This window comes from Vanessa cardui, chromosome 5, assembly GCF_905220365.1.
Source record: "Vanessa cardui chromosome 5, ilVanCard2.1, whole genome shotgun sequence".
Lineage (NCBI taxonomy): Eukaryota > Metazoa > Arthropoda > Insecta > Lepidoptera > Nymphalidae > Vanessa > Vanessa cardui.
In genome coordinates this window covers 2,663,871-2,688,283 of record NC_061127.1, presented here as the reverse complement: position 1 = coordinate 2,688,283, position 24,413 = coordinate 2,663,871, and the positions used below count along the sequence as shown (strand labels likewise).

Sequence of the window (24,413 nt, the reverse complement as noted above, 5' to 3'; positions counted from 1 at the left end):
ATATAGAAGATAGTAAGGATTCTAATGAAAGTTCATGTAACTTTGTAAGTACGTATTTATTGATTTAACATTTTTTTTGTGTTAGTATTATTTTGGATACTTGTATGTAGTCATTGAGGAATAATAAAGAAACTAGACTTCTCCTAGATATTTGAGTCTCTGGTATCAGGGTTAGATCACCTCAGCTAGGCACGTGAGTGGTATGGTAAATCTTACACCAGTCAACATACTTGAATATACATTACGGATAATGGAGACGTAAGGGCGAACTACTTGACAGTTAATGCCATCTATTACTATACTAGAAAAGTCCCTCTCCGAATAAGGTTATATATTCCACACAATTCCACATTCCACCTGCCTATTCGTCATTTTAAGGATGTATTCGCACTGCGAAATAACGCCGCAAAATTTTTATATTCCGTGCAATACGTGAATATCATCCATGCACTTCGAATGAAATCCGTGGAATTTTGCTGTTCAATGAAAATTCCGCTTGAGACATACATATACCTATCTAAAATTTATATCCGCACCGCACTAAATATCAAATCATCATATTTTGCAACGCGAATAATAAAAAACGTTTGTGTGTCATTGCTATGATTACAAGTGTGTCGAGAAATGCGAAAATAAGACGATAAGTTTTTTTCCGTAGTGCGGGCTATCCCTTATTTTAGGGACAGTGACACACAAATTGGAATGTCACTCAGCTATTGTAGAGTGAGTGTATTAGAGTGATAACAAACGGACAATGAAAAATAAGGTTGACAGCTGAATATGATTGTGTGAATACAAATATACTTATTTGTAACGTTTTTAAGTGTGGCAACTCGATATAAGATTTGTCAAAGATTTGTCTGTATAAAAATGAAAGAATAGGGTCAAAATACTCATAATATTTTTAAACGAACACTGATAATTTGCAATCATATTAATAGCATTTCTAACAAATCCAAATCCTCAATGTCACCGATACAAATGTTGGCTAAGCCCATAATACTTCACAAGAATGAAACTGATATTAGAATATGGCAGTTCTGACGCAGTGCCAACTTCACTCGGAACATATAAGCGAAGCGGTACATCTAACGTAGAAAGCACATTTGTGTTCAACCAAGCTAATGGTTGGAACAAAGACTTCTCTGTGTAGCTTTGTAAGCCCTCCGGCGCTGCGCTAACAATGAACTGCTTCTGAAACATTAAAATCTCACGGTTAATGCCTCTATAGTTTTTAATCGGTTATTATTGTTATATTTAATAGAATTATCGCTTAACTTATTGCATATATATACATACATACAGGTATTTATATACCTTATAGTTAAAATGTATGAAATAAAGACTCTACCTTATTACCGTAGAGAAATGTTTTTTCGACAATCGAGATATAATTTTGTAGCTGACGAATAACGCTGAAAACTCACTAATTTATTTTCTGCGGGCAAAGTCGAAGGAATGTAATGTTAAAACTGTAAATGTGAAAAGTTTTCTTGACTTAATAAGTAACTGAAGTTGAATGACCGATAAATTTGACACACTAAATGTTTGAAAAGTAATTAGAAACAAAGCAATTAATATGCGATTCGTATAGAATCGACAAAATTAAATAATTACAATACTAATTAAATCGAATTAAATTTACAAACGATTTCGTTCATATCGTGTTGTATATTTAAAACATCTTTAGCATATTCTTCAAAATCACACAATCCCTGCAACATTTCGGCTGCAGCACAATTCAATTAACTATGGAAAAAAACAGGTTCTAAATCTCTGCTCAAGCAGAATTTAAAATATTTTCCGAGGATTTTATTAATTGAAACAAGATATCGCTTTGTAATTTAACCCTATCTAAGTAAACTGGGGCTATTTAACGACAGCGAAGCCGAGGCATTCATGGTGACCTCCTGACCGATTTCGGCCACTGCAACCTTCTCAGACTAGAGACATACAGAGCCGGATTTAAAGGTCTGGAGGCCCCCGGGCCACAAAGCAGTGGGAGCCCTAGACAAACAGAAGCAAAACAACCTAATAATAATATTATCATGAATTAATTACTCTTTTTATTTCAATCAGTAAGCTATGATTTATTTACTTGTATCGGTAACTTTTAAAATATTAAATAATAACATTATTATAATTTGACTATATCTCGGTATTTGTTAACTTGCTGAAAACTGCGGCCCCCACTAATGTGGAGGCCTCAGGGCAGTTGCCACGGTTGCCCTCCCCTAAATACGGCCCTGGAGATATCTATAGTAAATATAAATGAGATTTTTTTGGTAGAAAATGCAATAAGTTTTATTGGCTCATCCGGGAATTTAATGCAAATGCCTCGGGATCCGTATTACAAACTAGCATCTGAAGCATTGAGACTGTCGGCAGATATTCATGAGCTTTGACTGTTGAGTTATGTTAATCCTTTCTTAGTTTGGTCTGTTATTGAAAATCAAAACAATCTTTATTCAAGTCGAATCATAAAGCACTTTTGAATCGTCATGTAATGGTGCTAAAAATCAAAAATCAAAATAAACGTTATTCAAGTAGGCATTTACAAGCACTTTTGAATCGTCATTTTACAATTAAGTGAAGCTACCACCGGTTCGGAAAGTAGATTATACGGAGAAGACCCGGCAAGAAAGTCAGTAGTTACGTTTTTTCAACATTTAACTTAACTACGGGCACAAGGGACATAACATCTTAGTTCCCAAGGTTGATGGCACATTGACGATGTAAGGAATAGTTAATAATTCTTACAGCGTCAATGTCTATGGGCGATGGTGACCACTTACCATCAGGTGGCCCAAATGCTCGTCCGCCAACATAAATCATAAAAAAAAAATAATTAAAAAATACAAAGTCATGCTAGTTAAATACAATTATTTAAATTAATATATCCTACTTGGAAGTCAACAGGTATTAACTCCACGCTTTTTTATTATCTATAAAGTCTTGTATCGAACTATCGAATATGCCTTTTTTACCAATGTATTCTTTAAAAACTATTTGAGTTTTCGAAACGGCAAAGTTAAAAATGTCTGCGGAATTTTATAATAGAAACCGATACCTTGCCCCAAGAAGGATTTATTGACTTTGTGGAATCGAAAACTTGGCGTTATATGCTTATCCTTGTTGAATTTAATTGAAAAGTACTAGATCCACTGATTATATGATACTAGATGTTGAAAGAAGTGGAGTGAGGCAGCTTGAAGAACAGGATCCAATTAGGAGTGGAGTGAATGTGCCAATAAATATTATTTCGAAGTATCCTGACTGTCATAATTTAATTAGCATCACTAGAAATGTAATAACGTTAACTGTAAATGCCCTATTATAGAACCGGTCGAAGTATTTATTTTTAGCACATTTATATAATATACTCTTCAACGTTGAAACTCCATGAGTGTTCTTTATGTACAGTTATTTCTTTTCGTGAAGAATATTCATACTCGATAGTGACGTTCATATTACTGTTCGTGTTCCCTAAATCTTGACTCACGATGAAAACGAGGATTATTCACATATTAAATGTTCTTAGCTCGATTTAGAAAGGCTAGGAAAATTAAAAAAAAAACCAACCAGCAGTGGAGCAGCGTTTTGGAATCAAAATAGTCCATCAAAAATGAGACTTGATCTCAGTCCAGCTTTTAGTTCTTCATTTTACTTACACATGCCCCAAACAAAAGATGATCATCAAAATGAAACGATTTTCAATCCGGTTGCCTAAAAATCATTTTGTGCTTCATGACATGACATGACAAATCCAAATGGGAGATATGTAAGCCTGCCACCACAAGGTTCCTACAGTTTCTCCAAACCTACAGGTTCTATATCAGAAAATACTGGTAAAGCAAAGGTCAAAGACGCAAGAAAAAAAAGACATATATATATATAAACATAAGAATAATATGTATATGTCACCGTAAGATTACAAAAATCCTTAGATTACAATCTGATGACCTCCGTGGTCGAGTGGTGTGTACACCGGTTCATGGGTACGCCACTCCGAGATCCCGGGTTCGATTCCCGGCTGAGTCGATGTAGATTACCGTAAGTTTTCTATGTTGTCTTGGGTCTGGATGTTTGTGGTACCTTCGTTACTTCTGATTTTCCATAACACAAGTGCTTTAGCTACTTACATTGGGATCAGAGTAATGTAAGTGATGTTGTCTCATATTTATTTATTTATTATTATTTAATTAATTATTTATTTATTTATTTGAATATCAGATTGTGTAGCGAAAAATAATACGTTAAATTGCAATCATATTTTATAGTTCAGATTGTAATCTAACGAATTTTCTAATCTTACGGAGACATAAACAAAATAAATACGTACCCCTAAAATTAGTATCTGCCTACTGCCGTCATTTACGTTCTGCCCTCGTCACGTTCGACCTCCTTATCAAATAATATCTCTAACTAGTACTCTGAATATTTTCTTTTACGAATTCATTCAATTATATTTTAATATAACATTTTATAAGAGAACCAAAACGGCTTCTTTGAATTAAATATCGATAATTATAACTATAAAGGTATTTACATGATCAATAAATATACTCACCCTTAAACAATAAGAAAATAAATATTTAAATCATTGTACGCTTGACGTGACTTAAAAACGTACCTTGATGAAACTTAAAGAGTACTAATTGGAACTCTGATTAATTAATTATTATATAAAATTAAAGACAAACAAATAATGAAGAATCCAAAATGTCTATACTATTTACAGAAAACTTCCATTTCGTTCCAACAAAACTTACATAAAATATTAACGTCGAGTTATACAAAAGTAAAGCGCTGCAATAACTTTGCATGAATAATTAATCCTAACATGATTCGCTGTCTAATTATGCAAGGAAATGTATCTTGCGTACTTGTGCCCATTTCTTGTGTTATATCTATTACTGTTTTAGCATCATTAAAACTTACCCAAACCCGGAAAACGTATTGATATGATAATCAGAATTTTGGCGCAATTCCAAATTTGCATGTTAAGCAGCAGACGTGACGTCTGGTCACCAGTGTTGCCTGCTATGAAAATTTCCATAGGAAAATCGTATTTACTTCAACAAATATAACGTATCAATGTTTAAAATAAAGTGGAATTTCCATTAATTAAAACTACTTACTTGATCTAATATACTTTAAACTGTGAAAATTAAAAAAAAATATATTCTTTTCTAATAGAATTTAAAAAATAACTATGATAGCACTTGTACATAATTAGATAGATTTTGTGACTGTCTCATCTGTAAACGTCTTAAAGTTATGTAAATCTTTTATGTATTCATGTTTTCCCAGTATTCCTAGGGAGCGTCCGAATCGATAATTTTCTTTCCTATAAATAACACAATAATATGTAAAAATATCCAATATCTTAAAGTTATGTTCGCTCAGTTGTTCATATCACCAATCATAATAATTAGTTAAAATACTATTAATCAAATTAATTCTTGCGCGAATGCATTAAAAGCGAAACAAACTTTTTAATGGGTAATCAAGGGGTTTTTAACACATAAAAGCTAGGTCGTCTAGCTAATAACGGATGACACCAGTTTATGGGGAAATCTCCCTTACTATAAAGTTGGGTGGAATTACACAGAGCCCCTTATCAATAAAATTTAACATTGTGAATGTCGGTTGCTAGGCTGGATTTATTCTAGAGGCATTCGGGCCACTAGCCCAGGGCGACCAATTTCCATGGAACCCAAAATTAGGAGGGGAAGAAAATAATTTATTCATCACGTTATCGAAAATGCTTTTGTCTTTCGCTCCGCTCTTATCTTCCAAAATAAAATAATTAAAAAAAAAAAAACAATCTATTTATTCAAAATTCGAGTTTCTTTGTCCAATTTATAAAATTTTTAACTATACAGCGTCATTTCGACGGCACCCAAGGCGTCGCTTGCAATTGTTTGAGTTTCTATTTGAAATGAGTTGTGGTTGAAAATACAATTTATATTCTTCATTTACCCCAGAGTCCCGGATAACTTGTTCACATCACACTACTATTAAAGTTAATAGTTGTTTGATGTTAAACTTCGAAATATTAGACAACTCCCATTAGTTATTCACTGAATTTTCACATACAATTATTCCGTCGCTGCTGCCGCCGCACGTTCGAGAAGTTTCTCAAGATGGCGCGAAACACTCTCATCGTTGATTGGTCAAACGACATCCTATATACATATGTCTACAAGTACGAAAAATTATTATTATATAGTACTATTGTGTTGCTAGTATTATAAATTAAATACTCTTACCTAAATTTTTAGTTTTGTTTATTAATTGTAACTACATTTAGCAATTGCAATATAGGTAAAATTCGTAATTGGCATTATTTTGTGACAGCTTTCAAAAACTTTGCTGGCGGATAATGAGCGTATATGATTATTTTACAATCTTAATTATAACAAATTTTGTAAAGGTAACAAATGAATGTACTCGGCTACATAAGCAGAGTAAGAGAAGGCTTACAAAGGCAACTTCGTCGCTAAATGAGCATTAAATTCCAGACAACCTTTGCTCTCGGCACGGGAGAAGATTGAAAATTATTGGAATAAATAATAACTAGGTACATAGGTATATAAGGCCGAAATAGCCCAGTGGTTAGAACGCGTGCATCTTAACCAATGCCTGCAGATCAAACCCACGCGAGTAGGTACCAATTAATTTTCATGTGAATAATTAGTGCTTATAATTCATATCGTAAACGTCAGTAAACGAAAACACCTGCATGTACGTCTTCTGCTACATGTGTATACACCCAGTCAAAATGTAGCAGATTATTAACAGATTAGCTCTAAGCTTTCTCCTCAAAGTAAGATAGGCCGTAGCCCAGCAGTGGGACGTTATGACTGTTTCTATTGACTAGTGCTATGTTATATATAATAATAAAATACTTATACATAAAACTAAAATCAATTTATTTACAAAATACGACAAGTGCAAGATTTAACAACAAAAGTACAATTTTCATTTTCCCCGATAGTTATGACTAACAAGTAAGTTATGTTATTTAAAAAGACCATAAGAGGGATCGTAATCACCGTCATAAAATATTCCATCTTATGTACAAGTTTCCCCTATTTTTAAATATTCTTCTTCAATATCGTTAGTAGCCTGACCTAGTTAAAATAGTCGATTCAACATTTAATAAGACGGCTTAGCTTTAGCGGCCTAGAAAATGGTCCAGCTGGAAAATATTGCTAAGTGTTTACTTTCCTAGTTATAAAAAGCTGTGTATTAATAAGCTTGATATAAAAATAATTCAAACTTATTTATATACGAATAACTTTAGGCATTGAAAAGAATAATAAATTCAAGTCGTTATAGTTTTCGAGTCAATAATAAGTAGGTATAGTACGACACAACTTAGATCTCGTATCGGCTAAATTCGTAAAACCGATCACATCCGATTTGAGTACGCTATCCCAAATTATCAATATTTATTTCTCATGCGAATATGATCTTTACATAAACGTAATAACTTGTAACATCATATGACTTAATATATTCGTCAATTTGACGCGTCGATTTACATGCACTTGCTTTCTCTGACGCGTGAATCTATAGCGACGAATAGCGACGAATAGCGCGATAGGGAGCTATTTCTAATGGTTGTGTAAATCGGCAGTAGTCGGTTTTATTTTCATTCCATTGCATTTTCCGATGCTACATCTAATGTGTGTCGTACTTTAGTTAACTTTCAAATTTACAAGTAATGCCATTTGTTACTTAAAAATATGAGAGATTCTATTTAGTTTATCACATGAGTTATAAATATATGTATAATCAAACCACACTTCATACTGTCCAGCCTGTTGGAACATGTTCCACATTAAATATTTATTGTGGAGCTCAATCGGGATGGAAATGATTGATGATACAAAGGCTTAATGAAATAAGCTGTGGTTTGTCAAAGCCTAACGCGATAATTACTCGGTTTTATGCATATCAGTATATTTTTTGATAAACTATTACTGATCATAAGATAACTGACGTAGGAAAAATTTTAAAATCATATTGTATATTATATTTTAGCATGCGGATATATTTAAACTAGTTATAAAGTGGTGTTTATCTCCGAAATTTTACGATTTACTTAGACTAAATTGTTATTTTATTGTTCAAGAAATATCTCTTAGATCATTAAGCTCAGTAGATCCAATGAAATAAGAGGTTCTTTAGGGAAATTATAAGCTGTAACCTCGCATTTAAAAAAAAAATTCAAAATTGCCCTTTGAAATATAGAAACTTTAAAGAGACCGAAGATTTAAAAATGTAAATTATAGTGATCGTACATATAAACATCTGAGTATGTATGACATTCAACATTATATATGACTCAGTAAAATTTTAATCAAAAACGCATTATACGTTCAACATGACCGTATTATTTACAACAGCACTAAAATTTCAGCCAGCGTTTACTGAGAGCCTTCATAAATATAAGGGAAGTTGACCCAGTTGACGCTGAACTAACACTCGTGCAGACGTTGGCGCCTGTATTACAGACATTCAAATGATTTTCTATTTAAGCACAACGACGCTTATACGATATTTTAAGTTAATTTCGACTCACACTGTACGAAAAGTAGGTTTTACTCGTATGTGGATTAACTATGCCTTTATAATTTTTATAGTTTTATTTTCGTAATTAAATCACAGTTACCTAATAATAACATGCCTGTGGATCAATAGTTTGTAATTGATGTCGTGCTTGATAGCGAATGATGACAGATTAAAAATACCAATATAGTATTACCAATAAAAAAATAGAAAATCAGAGCTAGAAGAATTTACGCATGGTTCGATTCAGTTTGTCGCAATAAATAACTACTAAGGCTACAGCTCATGAAAAAAAAAAATCAAATAATATTTTTTTTTTTTGAATCGTACTTCAAAATTTTTTTGGAACGTAGCTCAGTTAACTTTTTTTTGAAGATAAAGTAAGTATTACGATAAGCACTTTTAGTCGTATGAGCTTAATGCATCCAGACCAATCTTAAAATAACTATTACATATTTCGATATTTACGAAGCAAATAGTTCCAACGTGCTCCCAAATAATATTGATAAATGTTACGAACATAACATAAATATGTTGCATAAAATAATGTTTAAAGCTATGAATTAAGACGGTATTAATCTATATTGAAAAAGGTCAAATTTATTCTCCATTATGGAGAATGGGCAGGCAAAGTTTTTTTACGTATAATTTCTATTTTATCAAGAACAATAAGTCTATTACATTATTCGGTTCCGTTTAGACTTGTATGTACGTTAAATAAGCAAAGTACATTAAAAACGTGCTCTTAAAACGCCTTGTTTAATGTTTCAAGAAGCACTTACGCTATTTGAAGTGTATATGCAAATTCAACCGCCCGAGGACAGTTGCAACTGAATGATAATATCGAATGGAAGCGTTTTACAAAGCTACGCGAAATAACGTAAAAGGAAAACGATTTGCGGTTGTTGGAAATATAGATATTTAACACCATTGTGAAACCAACGTGCCACTTCTGTTGCATTGAAAAGTATCAATTCGGGGTTTATAAAATACTAGTTTCAAGCCGTTGCTTCCCCAGAGAGTGCGATTTAAGAGACCTTTTGTTATTTCCTGTAGCCCTGGTCATGCGAATTTAAAATTACATGATTTTGATGACTAATTAAGATGAAAGCGTAAAAAGCAGAACCAAAAAACCGTCCAAACGAAACCAAAGAAAAATCTATATGTAGACAAAGATGAACCATTTCTTTATTATTATAAATAATATGTTTGGCGGTAAAGTTATTGTTAAATATACTACAGTCTTAACTGTTCATATGGTTCCGATATACAATAACTTGTTCGGTCAGATATTGTTCGTAATCCCGAAAAGCGTGGTCAGCCAGCATAGATTACAAGTGGTACATATGTACTTACTTGTACATATTAATAATTATTTTACGTTTATTTTGTTACAGATATGCTACAATCGTTGTTACAACCAAGAGATAACCAAAGACGTGAGTTATTGTTTCGAAAACGAAGAAAAAATGTTCTATATAAATTGAATTATTTCATCGTAACATGTTTATACAATTACATAACTTAATTACATTTCTTCTTTAAAAACCAGTAGATATAGTAATTAATAAAACTCAAATTAAAATAAGTAATAAATGTTTGATGTTATATGTACCGTTAAATATTATTTGAATGCTTCCTGACTATTAAAGAGACTAGACACGTATATGTGAACTTGAATAGTATGCAACTATATGTATATTGTACGTTTTAACATTTAATTAAAACAAGCTTTTGCTTTCGTGCTTACCTGCTTCAAGCTCAAGACGATGCCGCTTCAGACTGCGAGACGACAGCTTCTTGTCAGGGGAGTGCCCGTGGCTAATGCAATTGTTATAGGAATCAGTAATTAATTAAGTATACTGTTCAGTTATTGACGTGCATAGCCATCTCTAACAGTCAGAGAAGTAGGTTTTTACGTACTCAAAACACAATTTACAGCAAAAATGATTGGTGCGATGCCAGCAGTCGCTGTCCGGCATGAGCGGCGGCGGGCTGAGAAGCGGACGGGCGGACGCCGCCCCTCCCAGCTGCCACTGCAGCTCGGCCGCGGCGTCGAGGACGCGACGCCCTCGCCAGATCACCGGCTGAGAAATGAGCTATACGTTTGCGGGAAGGTATAATTAACACTATTTAAATTGAATTTACACCAAAGAAATAATCTCAGAATAAAAACATAGGTACCTATAAAATTTTAAGCATCAAATGTTATAAATGCAATACAACAGGAAGCGATCAATACTATCTCTTCAAATTTTATATATTAAAATTAAAATAGCATCAATCAACTTTAAAAGTTATATAACTCTGTTATATCTTGACGAAGACAACAAACCTTCGTTTGATCAGAATATCTAAGAGTAAAACAGTGATTCTCTCTAGGCAGGCGTTTGTTTTAAATTACTGTAATGGAATGAATTCCTTTCCGAATTCCCGAACTAAAAACAATCATGCCTGTTCCCAAAAAAAAATACCGATGGTTTAAATGAAACAAACAGAAACTTTGACGAATCATAGTACGGTAAATATACCGAACCAATAAGTTCGCTCTAATTATTAGTAATCGCGAATATTTGTAAGGCTTTTTAATTTATTTTTAATGAGTTCTGACCAGACAATGACATCATACAGACATACTTGCTATAATTTAGTGTACAAAACGCCTCCCATTTTGTCAACAGAACACCCCAAGCGCACACCCCGGGCGTTTGTTTTGCTATGACCCTAAATAATATCTAGAAGTTTTTATAACTACGCTATAAATAAGGTTTTCAAACTTTAGCAGCCTGTTTTACTTTGTATATTGCTCTGAACTATTTTTTCAACTGAGCAAGCTCGTTGATATTAGGTACAGTTTTTTATAGGTTTGTCTGGAAAAAAACATGCTGATTACGTAGCCTTGGTTTGATTACGCAACTACGAAACTGACTCTTTTATAAATCTTTACGGCCCTCTAGGGAGGCTCGCCTAGCTGATTAAAAAGTCAAGTCAATAAACGGTTCAAAGCATGGTGCTATCAAACAAACGAAGTATACGGGTATAGCGAAACTTCGCCATCTAAACGTAGTAAAAAAAGATTAAGGTTATATATGTAGGTAGTAAAGTAAAAAGTAAAGTAACAGCCTGTAAATTTCCCACTGCTGAGATAAGGCCTCCTCTTCCATTAAGGAGAGGGTTTGGAACATATTCCACCAGGCTGTTCCAATGCGGGTTGGTGGAATGCACATGTGGCAGAATTTCGATGAAATTAGACATATGCAGGTTTCCTCACGATGTTTTCCTTCACCGTCGAGCATGAGATGAATTATATATACAAATTCAGGACATATATATAGTGGTGCTAGACTGGGTTTGCCCCCGCAATCATCGGTTGAGATGCACGCATTCTAACCACTGGGCCATCTCAGCTCTATATAATCTATCTATATAACCTATATACCTACCTATGTAGGTATATAGGTTATATAAGATATTACTGAATCTAATTTTACAATCTTGATTGTCCAGGTGGCAGCTCTACACGCAATTGTGGGATCTCTGCTACTCGGCATCGTGGTGCTAGTCGTGGGACTCGTGCAGCTGTCTCCAGGCGCAGAAGCGGCCCAGCATCGCTACTATCTGATGGGAGCTGGCGCGGCTCTAGTCGGCACTGGCGTTTTAGGAGCTGTGCTTAGGTGAGATTTCAACTATTAGAAACACATACAAAGTTCCTGTTCATGTCCGTTTTGCTACTTAAATATATCAAAAATCAGCAATAAAATTTAAACTATTACAAACAGTAAATACCCCAAAACGTTACCACGTTAAGTATTCGTGACAACCCTGAAAATTATACGTTTCGAAATTTATGACGATTGAAAACCCTAAACTAATGATTTCAATAATTAATGACCTGAATTATAATTTTGACACTCACCCGAGCAAAAATATGACCCTTGTTAACCGCAGGCCCCAGCGGAGCGTACAATTTAAGGATCCAATGCAATTGTCGTTACTTAGATTAATTAAAAAGATAAGCCTCTCATTAGAGAAATGGAAACATAAAAGTCGCTTCAATACAATTACGCACGTCAACATAATCGTATGGAATTATAGAGGCACAATTGTTATTTGAACGTCGATGTACGTGTGATGGAGGTGTTTCATTAGATCTGTTAATTTACTGGCATGTTTAATGTTTATATCTTAACATCATAAACGTGTATTACCATCTATTCAATTATGAAAGTTGGACTACGATTTTACATGGGGGTGCTATAAATTGTTACAAATTGATGACAATATGTACGTTGTTTGTGTATCGTTGATTACGTATGTGTGAATATAAAACAAAACTAAACAAGTGTTTAGGTAACAGTCATGAAACTTACGACTTTATAAATGATAACAAAATGGTTATATCAGATTTATTTTCATAATACTTAACAGAAAAAAGCTGAGTTATACCAGTATAAGTAACTCGGAGCCCGTCGATTTTTAGCAAGAATTGTGTGTAGAAATGCTTCCCAATTGAATGAAAACTTTTGAAACTAAAACACGTTACAAGAAATTTCCAATTACAATTAATTTATCAAAACTAAATTAATGGAATTTTAAAACTTGTATCCCATTTAATTTTACAGTGTGATTTAATTGTTACCGGTATTTTCAGATGCATGTGTCTCCACTGGTATAATATAAAGCTTCGCGAAGAGTACGACGAAAGAGTTCGGTCTAATCAGAAAAATTGCGTGAGTGTCGTGGAAAGTCACCACGACCACGAGCATGGGCGCAAAGAAGACCGACCCAAGCTGAAGGCACAGGCCAGCGTTCAGGATGTCGACCTCATTAAACAGCCTTCCGTAGCCAGCGATACTTAAACTCTGACCATTATAGGATAATGCATCGTATTTCGTGTTGTAACACCGTTAAAGGCGACACATATTTAGACGATTAAACGAAGTGCGTATACCAAAAATGTCGTATTGCATTCAAAGCTACAGCCATACTTATGTAAACAACTGAGAACTAGCTGTTCTTAAATTATTCAAACGAAAATAAGCTATAACATAAATAACGTGACAACATTGCGAATCAGATATGTCTGTTGAATTCACTTAATCATAAGTATGACCGTAGCTTAAGATTAGATGATTCTACGTCAATCTCTACTTCGCTTACTCGTACTAAATTATTTCGTTTTTTAATGTACTATCGTATTAGTGATATCGCTATAATTTAAACCGAACTGTCGTTTATTGATAACGTTTTAGAGCATTCTACTTTATCGAGTGATAGTTTAGTCATTATATCGGTGGTATGGTAATTGATATATAAAATAATTCATAAGCTCAGTGGTATTCTGCCTTAATTAGCTACCGATATTGTATCATTCAACCGTTGATATCCAACTGCTTATGAAAAATGCTCAAATGGTTTATTTTTATTTACGACTTCAAGTTATAGCGATTTCATGTTTGCATATACAGCCTTTGGCTGTTCTTTCCATTCAAAGTACTTTTTAGTACCTTCCTCTATGTACAAGTTTTAATTGTTTCCTCGGAGTAGTCATTTATTTCTTACTAAGATAATACTACCTTATACAGCTAGGATGTTTGATGGCTTCACTCAAGATATACTTTACGTACGTTATCTAGTACTTCGTTAATTTATATTTTAGTAAATATTGCATTCTCAATATATGCAATCGTCGTTTCTATAACATTCTATCAACCAGATCTTGGTGTTTAATGATTAAATTTAATTTTAAGATCTATTTACGTAATAACTGTTACTTAACTATTCATATGCATAATTAAGTGTTCGTCACATATCATTTTTATTAGACCTAACATTCTCATTTCGAATTCTATCAGAATCATTGATTTTATAACATCACACCATCACAAACGTTTCATTTTCATATTTTACGATGTTACGTTAAATATAATATTTTTGAAGATTTTACAATTGAGATATCCCTTTATATATTTGCTTTAGATAAATCTATTACATATTATATACATATTTCGAAAATTAAAATCTATATTGAAAACGTTATTGTTTTAAGTAGCTTTAATACATTTAAAAATTTCAATTAAATGAACATAGCAAAAATTGACCTCTTAAAACAGGAGCAAGATTCATTCTAAATCCTTACCGTCCGTTTTAACCGAACATATTAATAGTGCTCTCATAAAATAACATATTCAAAACTCGTGAGTAGTAGAATGAAATAGAGCTGTCATCTGGATCTTATCCAATTGAAAACATATATTTTTTTAATAAATCAGTATTTGTAAAAAAATTATATTTGTCAAATTTGTAACACATTACAGTCAAGAATATTTTTGTTCGAATTAAAAATTTACTCCCTATACTAAAAAAACCCTTTGTTACCTTCCCAGGTGGCAGCTCTATACGGCTACGTTTTAGAAACACATGCTTAAGGCCATGATGTCCTAGTCCCATACAGTTGAAAATTATACAAGAGCTTATTGAAAACTATGTATTTTTTATAGCATTTACTTTAAAAATGTTATTTAAAGGAACTCTCATTATTTTAAAACATATTTTAATTAATTCAATTTCCTTTTTTTCTTCCACTTAATCCATTTTAATAGAATATACTTCCAATATAATATTTACTGAAAAAAAAACGTGTAAAGTTTGTTAAAATCTTTACCAAAAAAAGCTATCAACTTTAATGGATTCGTCGAGGAGTATACACTTTTAAAACACTAAGAATATAGTATAAATAAGTTAAATTTAAGCATTTCATCAAAATCGTTATAACCAGCGGTATTTCTAGCTATTGGTGTTATAGATGTTGTCTTCGGTGTTAATATTATTATTACACTACTGATTTAGACCAATCTTAATGTTATAATAATAATTGTCTATTGTACAATTTACGTATTAGGATATTCAGATTTATAATGTAACTTTCCAATGAATTGTGCTTATTTATTTTAAACGTAAGTGCTATTTTTGTTTAAAAGATTGTGAATATTATTGAAATTTTAATCTTAAAGAGACTGAGAAGTGTTCGAATGTATTCAGAGTTTTTATTTTAAACACTTTTTGATATATTTTCTGTATTCGCAAATGGTTTCATATAATAGTACCCTGTATTTACACTTATTTTTAAAACGCAATAGTTATTAGAATACAATAAAAAATGATTAAGGCGGTCGTTTTAAAAAAAAATTAAAGTTATATTTTTAATGGGTCCAAAATTTGGTCCACCGAAAAAATATTTATAATATTCCGAATGATATATTTAACTTAAAATCAAAATTGAAGACTATTTTGATCAATGATTTCTCATACTTATAATGACAAATATTTTTCAGTTAAATTAGATGCATACCGCATACCATAAATCAAATGCACTTAAAACAATTATATATTCATTATAAATCCTCTGATTATATTATAATTATTCCACGAATGAATATGATAAATCTAGTCACGAAGGTGTTATGTTATCAGATTATTACTTTTATTTATACATTTTTTCGCATTTAAAAAGAAGTCACATATGTAACAAAATATAAGAATTTTCAAATTCATATCGTAAAAGAATTATTAATCAAATAAGCGTACAATTAAACATTATATTGTAATTGTTTTAAACTTAAGCTTGAAGATTGATTTTATTTAGCCACATATAAAAAATAAATTTTATCTCGATCGGAAAGTTAACAGATATAACATAAACATTCAGAAATAACTTGTATTTGGGAATGCCTATATATTTATTTAAGTTAGCTGATTTTAAATTGAATTGCTGTGCCAAAATATGGTTGAATTGTTTCGACTAACTTATGAACCCGAATTATGTGAATTCGTTTGTTACTTAATAATTTATTGATAGCATAACAAAATAATTGTACGGATTTAAAATAAAAAAAAGGTTTAATAGAGTTTAGAACAAATAAAATAATTTACCAAACTCGTAACCAGAGACATTTACAAATACTTAATTTGTTTCGTAACTCGTAACTTTTAAGTTAGTTGATATTTAATTACACATAATTTGTTGACAATAGATTTAAACTTAATGTATTCGAATAGGAATTATTTTTAAATCCTTATATTTTAATTATAGATATTTTATGAAAAAAGGGGGAAGCATAAAATGAATATTTGCAATTATTTATTCGCTTGCAAACAAAGCTTTCATTTGTGCCAATGAGATTATTATCAATTTCCTCTCGTAAATGTGGTTAGTTTTATCTCATGCTGGGTTTTATTGATACATTCAATAAATCCGTACAGCCTTGTAATTTTCTGATTAGATTAAGGCTAATCTTGAAACCGTAGCAGTAGTATGTCAAGTGGAGTATCTTTCTGGTTAAGTACCAAACATTCCACATCGCTTTGTATGTATCGAAATTACGCCAAACGATTTTATTGAAAACGCAGTGAATTATTATGTGTCTAGGATAGAGAATATATTATCATAAATGTGTTATTAATGTTTAATCTGTACTGTACGTTATTTTTAGTTTGTTTAAACAATTCTGAAATAAGTTACGGAGATTTCAAAAAATGACAGCACTACCATTTGCTGTTCCATAAAATGTGTGAATGATGTCTTCGAGACTTATTTCAGAATCCCTGTCATCCTATACCTAAGCTCTGTTCACTGTGATAAAGTAATATTTGTAAGAATTTTTAATAGTAAAAAAATGTACTCGTTCGCTATCATTTGGAGCGTTCTAAAATTAACATTAAATTTTCTTAGAACTGTAAAAGTTACAATTATTTATAATTAATATCACAGTGAATCAAATCCATCTCATGAATATCCTTCATCCTGTTTATTTATTTTTTTCCTTTGTGTAATGCGACCGTTAATATCATCGTCGTGTTTTAATTCAAATGTTATGTGTAATTTTATACGAATGATTTTAACGGCAGCATTCATATAGATTTGACCTTTACAGTTGAAGTGAAGTTTTTTATATTCGTATATCGAAGTATTTTAATTTTAATTACGACTGTACTGTTTTATATCTCATATATTTTATACCGATGTCTCTAAATAAAATGTGAACGGAATGTGGTATTTTCATTTCAACGTATAAGTTATAGGTAAAACCTTTTCTGTATTTAAAGGGCTTGTTAAAATAAATATTAAATTTAATATTTCTCAACTTTTGCAAGTAAATAATGTAAAATAAATGATTATTTTATGATAAATAATTCAACTTTTTTAAAATTCATATCTCGTAAAGTTTTATTTCATACTATACATTCATTAAATATAATAACAGTCTTGTTTTTTCTAAATAAGAATTGCACACATGACATGAATATTACACAGAATTTTTTATCTTTTACTAAATACGTAGATACAAGCTAACTATAAGAAGAAGGGCCTTGATGGCCCAGTGATTAGAACCTACATCATAACCGGTGATTGCGGGTTCGAAACCAGGTAAGCACCGATACTTTTCATGTACTTATTTTGTGTTTATAATGAATGTCGTGCTCGTCGGTGAGAGTATTGTTAGAACGTCATGCATGTGTCTAATTTAAAAAAACGAACGAAACGAATTTGATATTTATATATATGATATTTATATATGATTTATAGCGTTGTAGAAAATGCTTCTAACCTTCTCCTCAATTTCTCGAAGCTCAGCAGTGGAAAATTGACAGGCCATTACTATTATATTATTACAATTAATAAGAATCTTGAAGTACATCTATACACTGACGCATGCAAGCCTCTCCACGTTAAATTACTATCGATGTCATCGAGTCGAGATGGCCCAGTGGTTAGAACGCGTGCATCTCAACCGATGATTGCGGGTTCAAAGCGCCGCTGATTCATGTGCTTAATTTGTCTTTATAATTCATCTCGTGCTCAGCGGTGAAGAAAAACCTGCATGTGACAAATTTCATAGAAATTCTGCCACATGTGTATTCCACCAACTCGCATTGGAACAGCGTGGTGGAATATGTTCCAAACCTTCTCCTCAAAGGGAGAGGAGGCCTTTAGCTCAGCAGTGGGAATTTACAGGCTGTTGTTGTTGTTGTTGTAATAAGAACCTTAAAGTATAGATCTATACACTGAAGCATGCAAGCCTTTCCACGTTAAATTACTATCGGCGAGCCCTAGTATAAGTAACGCTGGTGGTAACATAATGTATCTTAGTAAGCGCTAAACGATTGAAAGTGAAAAAATCTCTCTAGATGATATTTGATAAATTAAATTAATTAAAAATATAACTTAACGTGGAGGAGTGCGCATTCCTAAATTAATAAATCTATGAACGGACGAATCAATACATGGATGTTAAAGCACTTCTTTTGTACTTATTTTTTACATAAATAAGCTGATTAGTTAATGGAAAAAATATTTAATATTCATCAATTTTTAAAAAAAATATTCATGGACAAACAGGCGCGATGGCCGACGTGTTCAAAAGACCAGAGATCTGCTGAGATCGTGTTAATATAATCGAAAAGCTGACCCTCTTGTTGAAATAGATTTATTTCAACAAGCCTAATCTCTCCGAATTTGATAATTAGGTAGGTAGGTAAACACGAATAAATAATCGATGGATTATTCGTTGGTACTTAATTAACTACTGAATAAAATATCGGCTTATTTTAAAGTGAGTTAATAAAAAAACAGGGAAATTGTATTTCTCTTTTTTTAAATAGTGATGGAAATGTCTTACGTACTTATTGTGTTTTAGCTTAATTTAACAAAATAAATGAAAGAATATTGAAATGTAAGTAGCGCCATCTATCCACATTTGTTGAAACTAATTCTTGTTTCGGTACACAATCTGAGTTGAAACCGTAAGGTACAAGAGCACAGAGCTTCATTAATACGCCGATAGATGGAGTAATAATATTTGCTTTGAATTTCATACAAGAACAGTAAATAAATGTTTTAAAAAATTAAAAATATTTTTTTTCTACGCGACTTATATCTTATTAATTAGATGCCACGAAGTTTTAATAAAAAAAAAAACAATGAACACAAAGCTATAAACTGCAAAACTATAAACATAGCATATTTACATTAATATTTGAATAAATGCTGTTTTTTATACTTCTAACATGCTGGGAGAACTAAAATAAAAAGTAATCAATCATTAATCCGATATATTCAAATAAGATAATAACCACGTTGTTGATGTCCTGACGACTAGCGTCCCGAATGGCTACTAGTGAAATATTATATATCTTCTGTGCGTGTGTACGCACAGAAGATATTCTTTAGCAGGAGTGTGTGCAATCACAGATAACGCTAGACCCCGTGCGCATCGCATGTGGCGCCGCCCTCGCGGCTCAATCGGAAAGTTAGTAGATGTTTGCCACTTAAGTAGATGTCTTTCCACCACATGTTGGCTACAGTCTTTCGGAGTGAGCTCGGGCATACGGATTGACTTGTGAAAATACCTAAAAATATTAGAAAATAATGCCTGCCAAAAGATATTGTTGTGTTATTGGGTGCAAAAACTCCGAACAAAATAGTCGGCATTTAAAATTTTACTCGTTTCCGAGATTAAGCTATGAAATTGACCGAAGGAAAAAGTGGATACAAGCCGTGAGACGAGTGTGAGTAAATTTTACTCAATATTATATTTATTTATTTATTTCTCAAAATTATCGTTGAATATACCTATATAGGTAAGACAGTGAGGACGAATTATGCATAAGGAAATAGGATTTTTTTTTCATTGTGCGTTATTTCATGTTTATCTTTTAGTACTGCAGACAACAAACCGTGGGTGCCGAATTTAAACAGTCGCATTTGCAGTGCTCATTTTGTTGGCGGTGCGAAATCAACGATTGAAAATAGCCCATCGTATATCCCAACGATTTTTCCACCAATCTATAAAAAAAGGCCTTTATCACAAGCAGCCGCTGCCCGACATGATCGACTCCGGAAACGAAAGATTTCAAATCCATCGGAGGTACACGTGGAGGCTGTAGAACAAGAAAATGTCGAAACAGGTTTGTGGAATTTCAGAAGTATCTTTCTTCAAAAATTTGAATACAATGAAAAAAAAGCAAACTATAAATCGGGATTTTTCAGGTTTGCAAGAATTTGGGGAGACGTCTACTTCAAGAAGTGTAGGCTGCCAAACAGAATTTTCAACGAGGCTGGCCAGCAACATTTCTGTAGATCCCTAAATAAAGAGAACCGGTTGTTACTTTTTTTATTGAATATTAAATTGGGTGTTTAAAGTAAATTTTCAGGTTGAAAATAAACTATAAACTTAATCTTTTTTTCTTATCTTCAAATTGACTTTATGTAGTGTCTTGTAACCTAAATTATAGAGCTTCCAGCATCGATGTAGTGTAGAACATAAGATTAACTCTTAAGATAATACCGGCAACATGACTTTCTCTTTGCTTATTAGATGGTTTCACATGCGTGAAATCCATAACTAGACTATCACGTAAGGCATACGATACACCAGGCTTTTTTACTCACATTAACCAAGGAGGATTAATGGGTATGTCCAGATCAGTGGTCTATGCTGACGAAATCAAGACATTAAGCATCTATTCAAAACAAAAGTGACATACTAACATTACTATGGATAGAATGGAAAGCATAACATTTTCATTAGTAGTTTCAAAGCTGTTTCGTACAAGTACAGTAACACTATAACTAATATTTTAAATCACATCTACACATATATCACTTACCATATACTGATTAATAGACTGTTTTTAATTACCTTTGTTCGCATAAATAATTTGTAAAATAAAACATAATAAAGCTCAAAGCGTTTTAATATGTAAATGTTTTCACCGATTTTACGAACCTGTCCTTGATTAAAGTTTGCAAATAAAGGCACACTTTTCAAAAATGAATATTTATATTTGCAACTAGAAGTCTATTTCTAGAGTAAAATATGGATCTTATTTCAATGTGAAAGAAATATTCAGAAAACGAAGCATGTGAGATGAAACTTCGAACATTCTCTGAAGTTATTCATTTTCTCATATCCCAATATCTGTATTCGTATAATCTTTCCAGCTTCTTATCTCTCAAAAAGGTTAGTGTAAGTCTGTTACAATGTAACGTTTTTAAGGCGCAGCTTTCAAGAATACTAACTACTTTTATGGAGAATTGCTGTGTATTATGAAATTATAAAAAGTTTCAAGAGATATATTTCTATGATATAATACATTGTGTTGTCCCCCCTTTAACAACACAATGTATTATGTGTTTTTAATGGGGGGGGGGGGGATTTTAAACGACGTGTTCCTAACCTTGATATATAGAAACCAATGATTTTTCTTAAACATAGTTCATAATGTCGATCCTCTTATGATATTGTTTAAATTTTCCTGTAATCATCAAATCAATGGTCTAATAATTATTCTTTAGTTTATACTTCGTTTATTCTGTAGTCGTCTAAATGGCAGACAAGCTGACTCGAATCACCATAGACCAAAGAGAAATACGAGATTTTTCAATTTTTAAAATAAGTTTCTTGTCTACATCGTGACAATAATCCAATTCGATCTTTTCGGTTTCGCTTTATGGATGTATTTTTTCTTCGACTTTCATTCGCTTCTCGACCCAAAACTTCATTGGCTATGATTTTAAAGAACTTTTTTCATTGTACTATCCAATTTGACATCTCAAACAAGGCTACTATGTTTTGTTACGATGACGCGTCTTGTACCATTAGGTTCGAGTTTTATTTTAAGAATTCTGGTAGTCGGTTTGATAAATTACAATAGACCTTCACTAAGTGCCGTTTTAATTTCGTTAGCTTCAAAACATTTTTTGCGATTGTTCGTATAAAGCACTCACTTTAATTGCTCATCAGGTATTTTCTATCGAAGTAAATCTGAATTTCTTATAACATTTCTATCTACTTAGAATATACTTCTTACATTAGTATAGGAGGTAGTCAATGACCGTCTGGATTATATAATGGATATCTGATGCTAGTAAGTCACTATCCATCCACTGGCAAAGTAAGATGTATACACTTTTAACACCAGTACCTAATATGTCGGCAATGTCAGGATCTATGATGCTATCTTTAATGTCGCTTGGGTCTCTAATATATGAACTCATTAAGCCATTAAACTAATACAGCAATATCAGTATTGCTATTTCGCTATATGGATATGCACAATGAAATGTAAGGCAAAATGTACAAATCTAAATATTGTAGAACACTTATTATAAACATTTTACTAGTTGTCGCCGGCGGCCAGGCAAAAAACATAACTTCTCGTTCGTTCTTTCTTGAAGTTCAAGTTTGCTTCAAACCAAAATTCATCACATTCGTTTCCTTGGTTTGGTCGTCAAAGAGCGAAAAACAAACAGACAAACAGAGTTACTTTCACATTTATAGATTATTTCATTACTAGATTCCGCGGGCGGCTTCGCCTGCGTTTTAGAGGAAGTAAAAGAAAAACATAGTCATTTCTTGGGGTTCGAGCTTGCTTCGATTTTTAAAGTAAAAGAATACACTAATTTATATACTTCACTGCAAAAATGCAAACGCAAGCTTCAAAGTGTGTCTGCGATTTCGTAAGTCATAAAACTAAATCGAGTCTGCGACCTTTGATGCCGATATAACTGTGTCAAATAAATCACTGATAAAATACCTCCGTTACGTTAACGGACATCAGTCGAATTTAAGTTCAAAAAATATTCCAATAACCTTTTACAAATAATATGATGTGGGCATTGTGGGTAACCTACTTTAAAAATTGTTTTGTATAGGTTAAATATTTTAAAATGTATCAATTATAAAGTGAAAAATCAAAAATATAATTATCAGGAACTTATTAAATTCGGATGCATTTCACTAGGCTAGGAATAACGGTTGAACTTATTTTGTTTTACTTCAAATTTGACCACTCACTAAGCTTTTTAATCTTAATGAAATGAAATATTATTAAAAAAAATAGCACGGAATAAGTCCGAGAACTGAATAGAAACTACGAAAGCAATAAAAAGACAAGGCGAGGTCAGAACACAGTCAATAGTTCTTTTTTTAATTCAGACTTAACCAGAAATTCGACCATGGTTTCCCGTTGTTTTATTATTTCGTTTGTTTAATAACTACCGTGATCGATCACAAAACAACAAAAAACACTTCGGATTTCGCTCCTAGTAACTTCACAATTCACATTTACAATTTACGTTCGAAAGTTTTTATACGACGTTTGGCGCCGACTGGCGAGCGCGTCGAGCGGGTGGCGGGCGGCGGGCCGGTGCACACAACCCAAACAAAACACGCGCGAAGCGGCAACGTCGCGCTACCGACAGCCGCACTCCGTGCCGCGGCCCGCGCCGTGAGCCGCGCGACGTGAATCGATCCCTCCCGCCGCGATACCGACAGGTTTTACTCGCAATAGTGAAGCACTAAAAGCTTAATTGCCGTAAATCGCCGATTTCTTTTCTAATTTTTTTAATCTTCATGTACAGTGCTATGATTTAAGAAAACGCATGTAAATAAAAGGAATGCTAACTGGGAGCTATAATAAAAAAAACTTTCTTCGTAGTTTGTTGTTTTTTTGCAAAGCAGCGCACAACCCATTATAACTTTTTTTATTTTAAAACTATTTATATATTCTAATGCTCTATTAAAATGAGCTGAGATGGCCCAGTGGTTAGAACGCGTGCATCTTAACCGATGATTGCGGGTTCAAACCCAGGCAAGCATCACTATATATGTGTGCTTAATTTGTGTTTATATCACGGTTTCATCGTGAGGAAACCTGCATGTGTCTAATTTCATCGAAATTCTGCAACATGTGCATTCCACCAACCCGCATTGGTATAGCTTGGTGGATTATTAAGAGAAGAAGAGGCCTTATCCCAGCAGTGGGAA

At 32.7% G+C, this 24,413-nt stretch overlaps 2 protein-coding genes across 5 annotated transcripts in view; both read left to right on the top strand.

The window, feature by feature from the left end:
- Window positions 1–17,625, top strand: part of LOC124529951 — a 72,167-nt gene extending 54,542 nt beyond the window's left edge. The window contains exons 2-5 of one of the 4 annotated variants that reach the window (XM_047103906.1): window positions 9,981–10,022; window positions 10,552–10,700; window positions 12,091–12,257; window positions 13,235–17,625. In XM_047103906.1, coding sequence (XP_046959862.1) covers window positions 9,983–10,022; window positions 10,552–10,700; window positions 12,091–12,257; window positions 13,235–13,442 — 564 coding nt within the window. In that variant the 5' untranslated portion in view covers window positions 9,981–9,982 and the 3' untranslated portion in view covers window positions 13,443–17,625. Of the gene's footprint in view, window positions 1–9,980; window positions 10,023–10,098; window positions 10,441–10,524; window positions 10,701–12,090; window positions 12,258–13,234 lie in introns of those variants that run through there. The other 3 variants (XM_047103905.1, XM_047103904.1, XM_047103907.1) reach the window with 3 other exon arrangements.
- A 2,304-nt stretch (window positions 17,626–19,929) lies between these two features.
- On the top strand, window positions 19,930–21,073 carry LOC124529978 (THAP domain-containing protein 11-like). The gene is made up of 3 exons (XM_047103944.1): window positions 19,930–20,151; window positions 20,303–20,550; window positions 20,633–21,073. The coding sequence occupies exons 1-3, from the start codon at window positions 20,012–20,014 to the stop codon at window positions 20,728–20,730; spliced, it is 486 nt and encodes a 161-aa protein (XP_046959900.1). The 5' UTR covers window positions 19,930–20,011; the 3' UTR covers window positions 20,731–21,073.
- The last annotated feature ends 3,340 nt before the right edge of the window (window positions 21,074–24,413 follow it).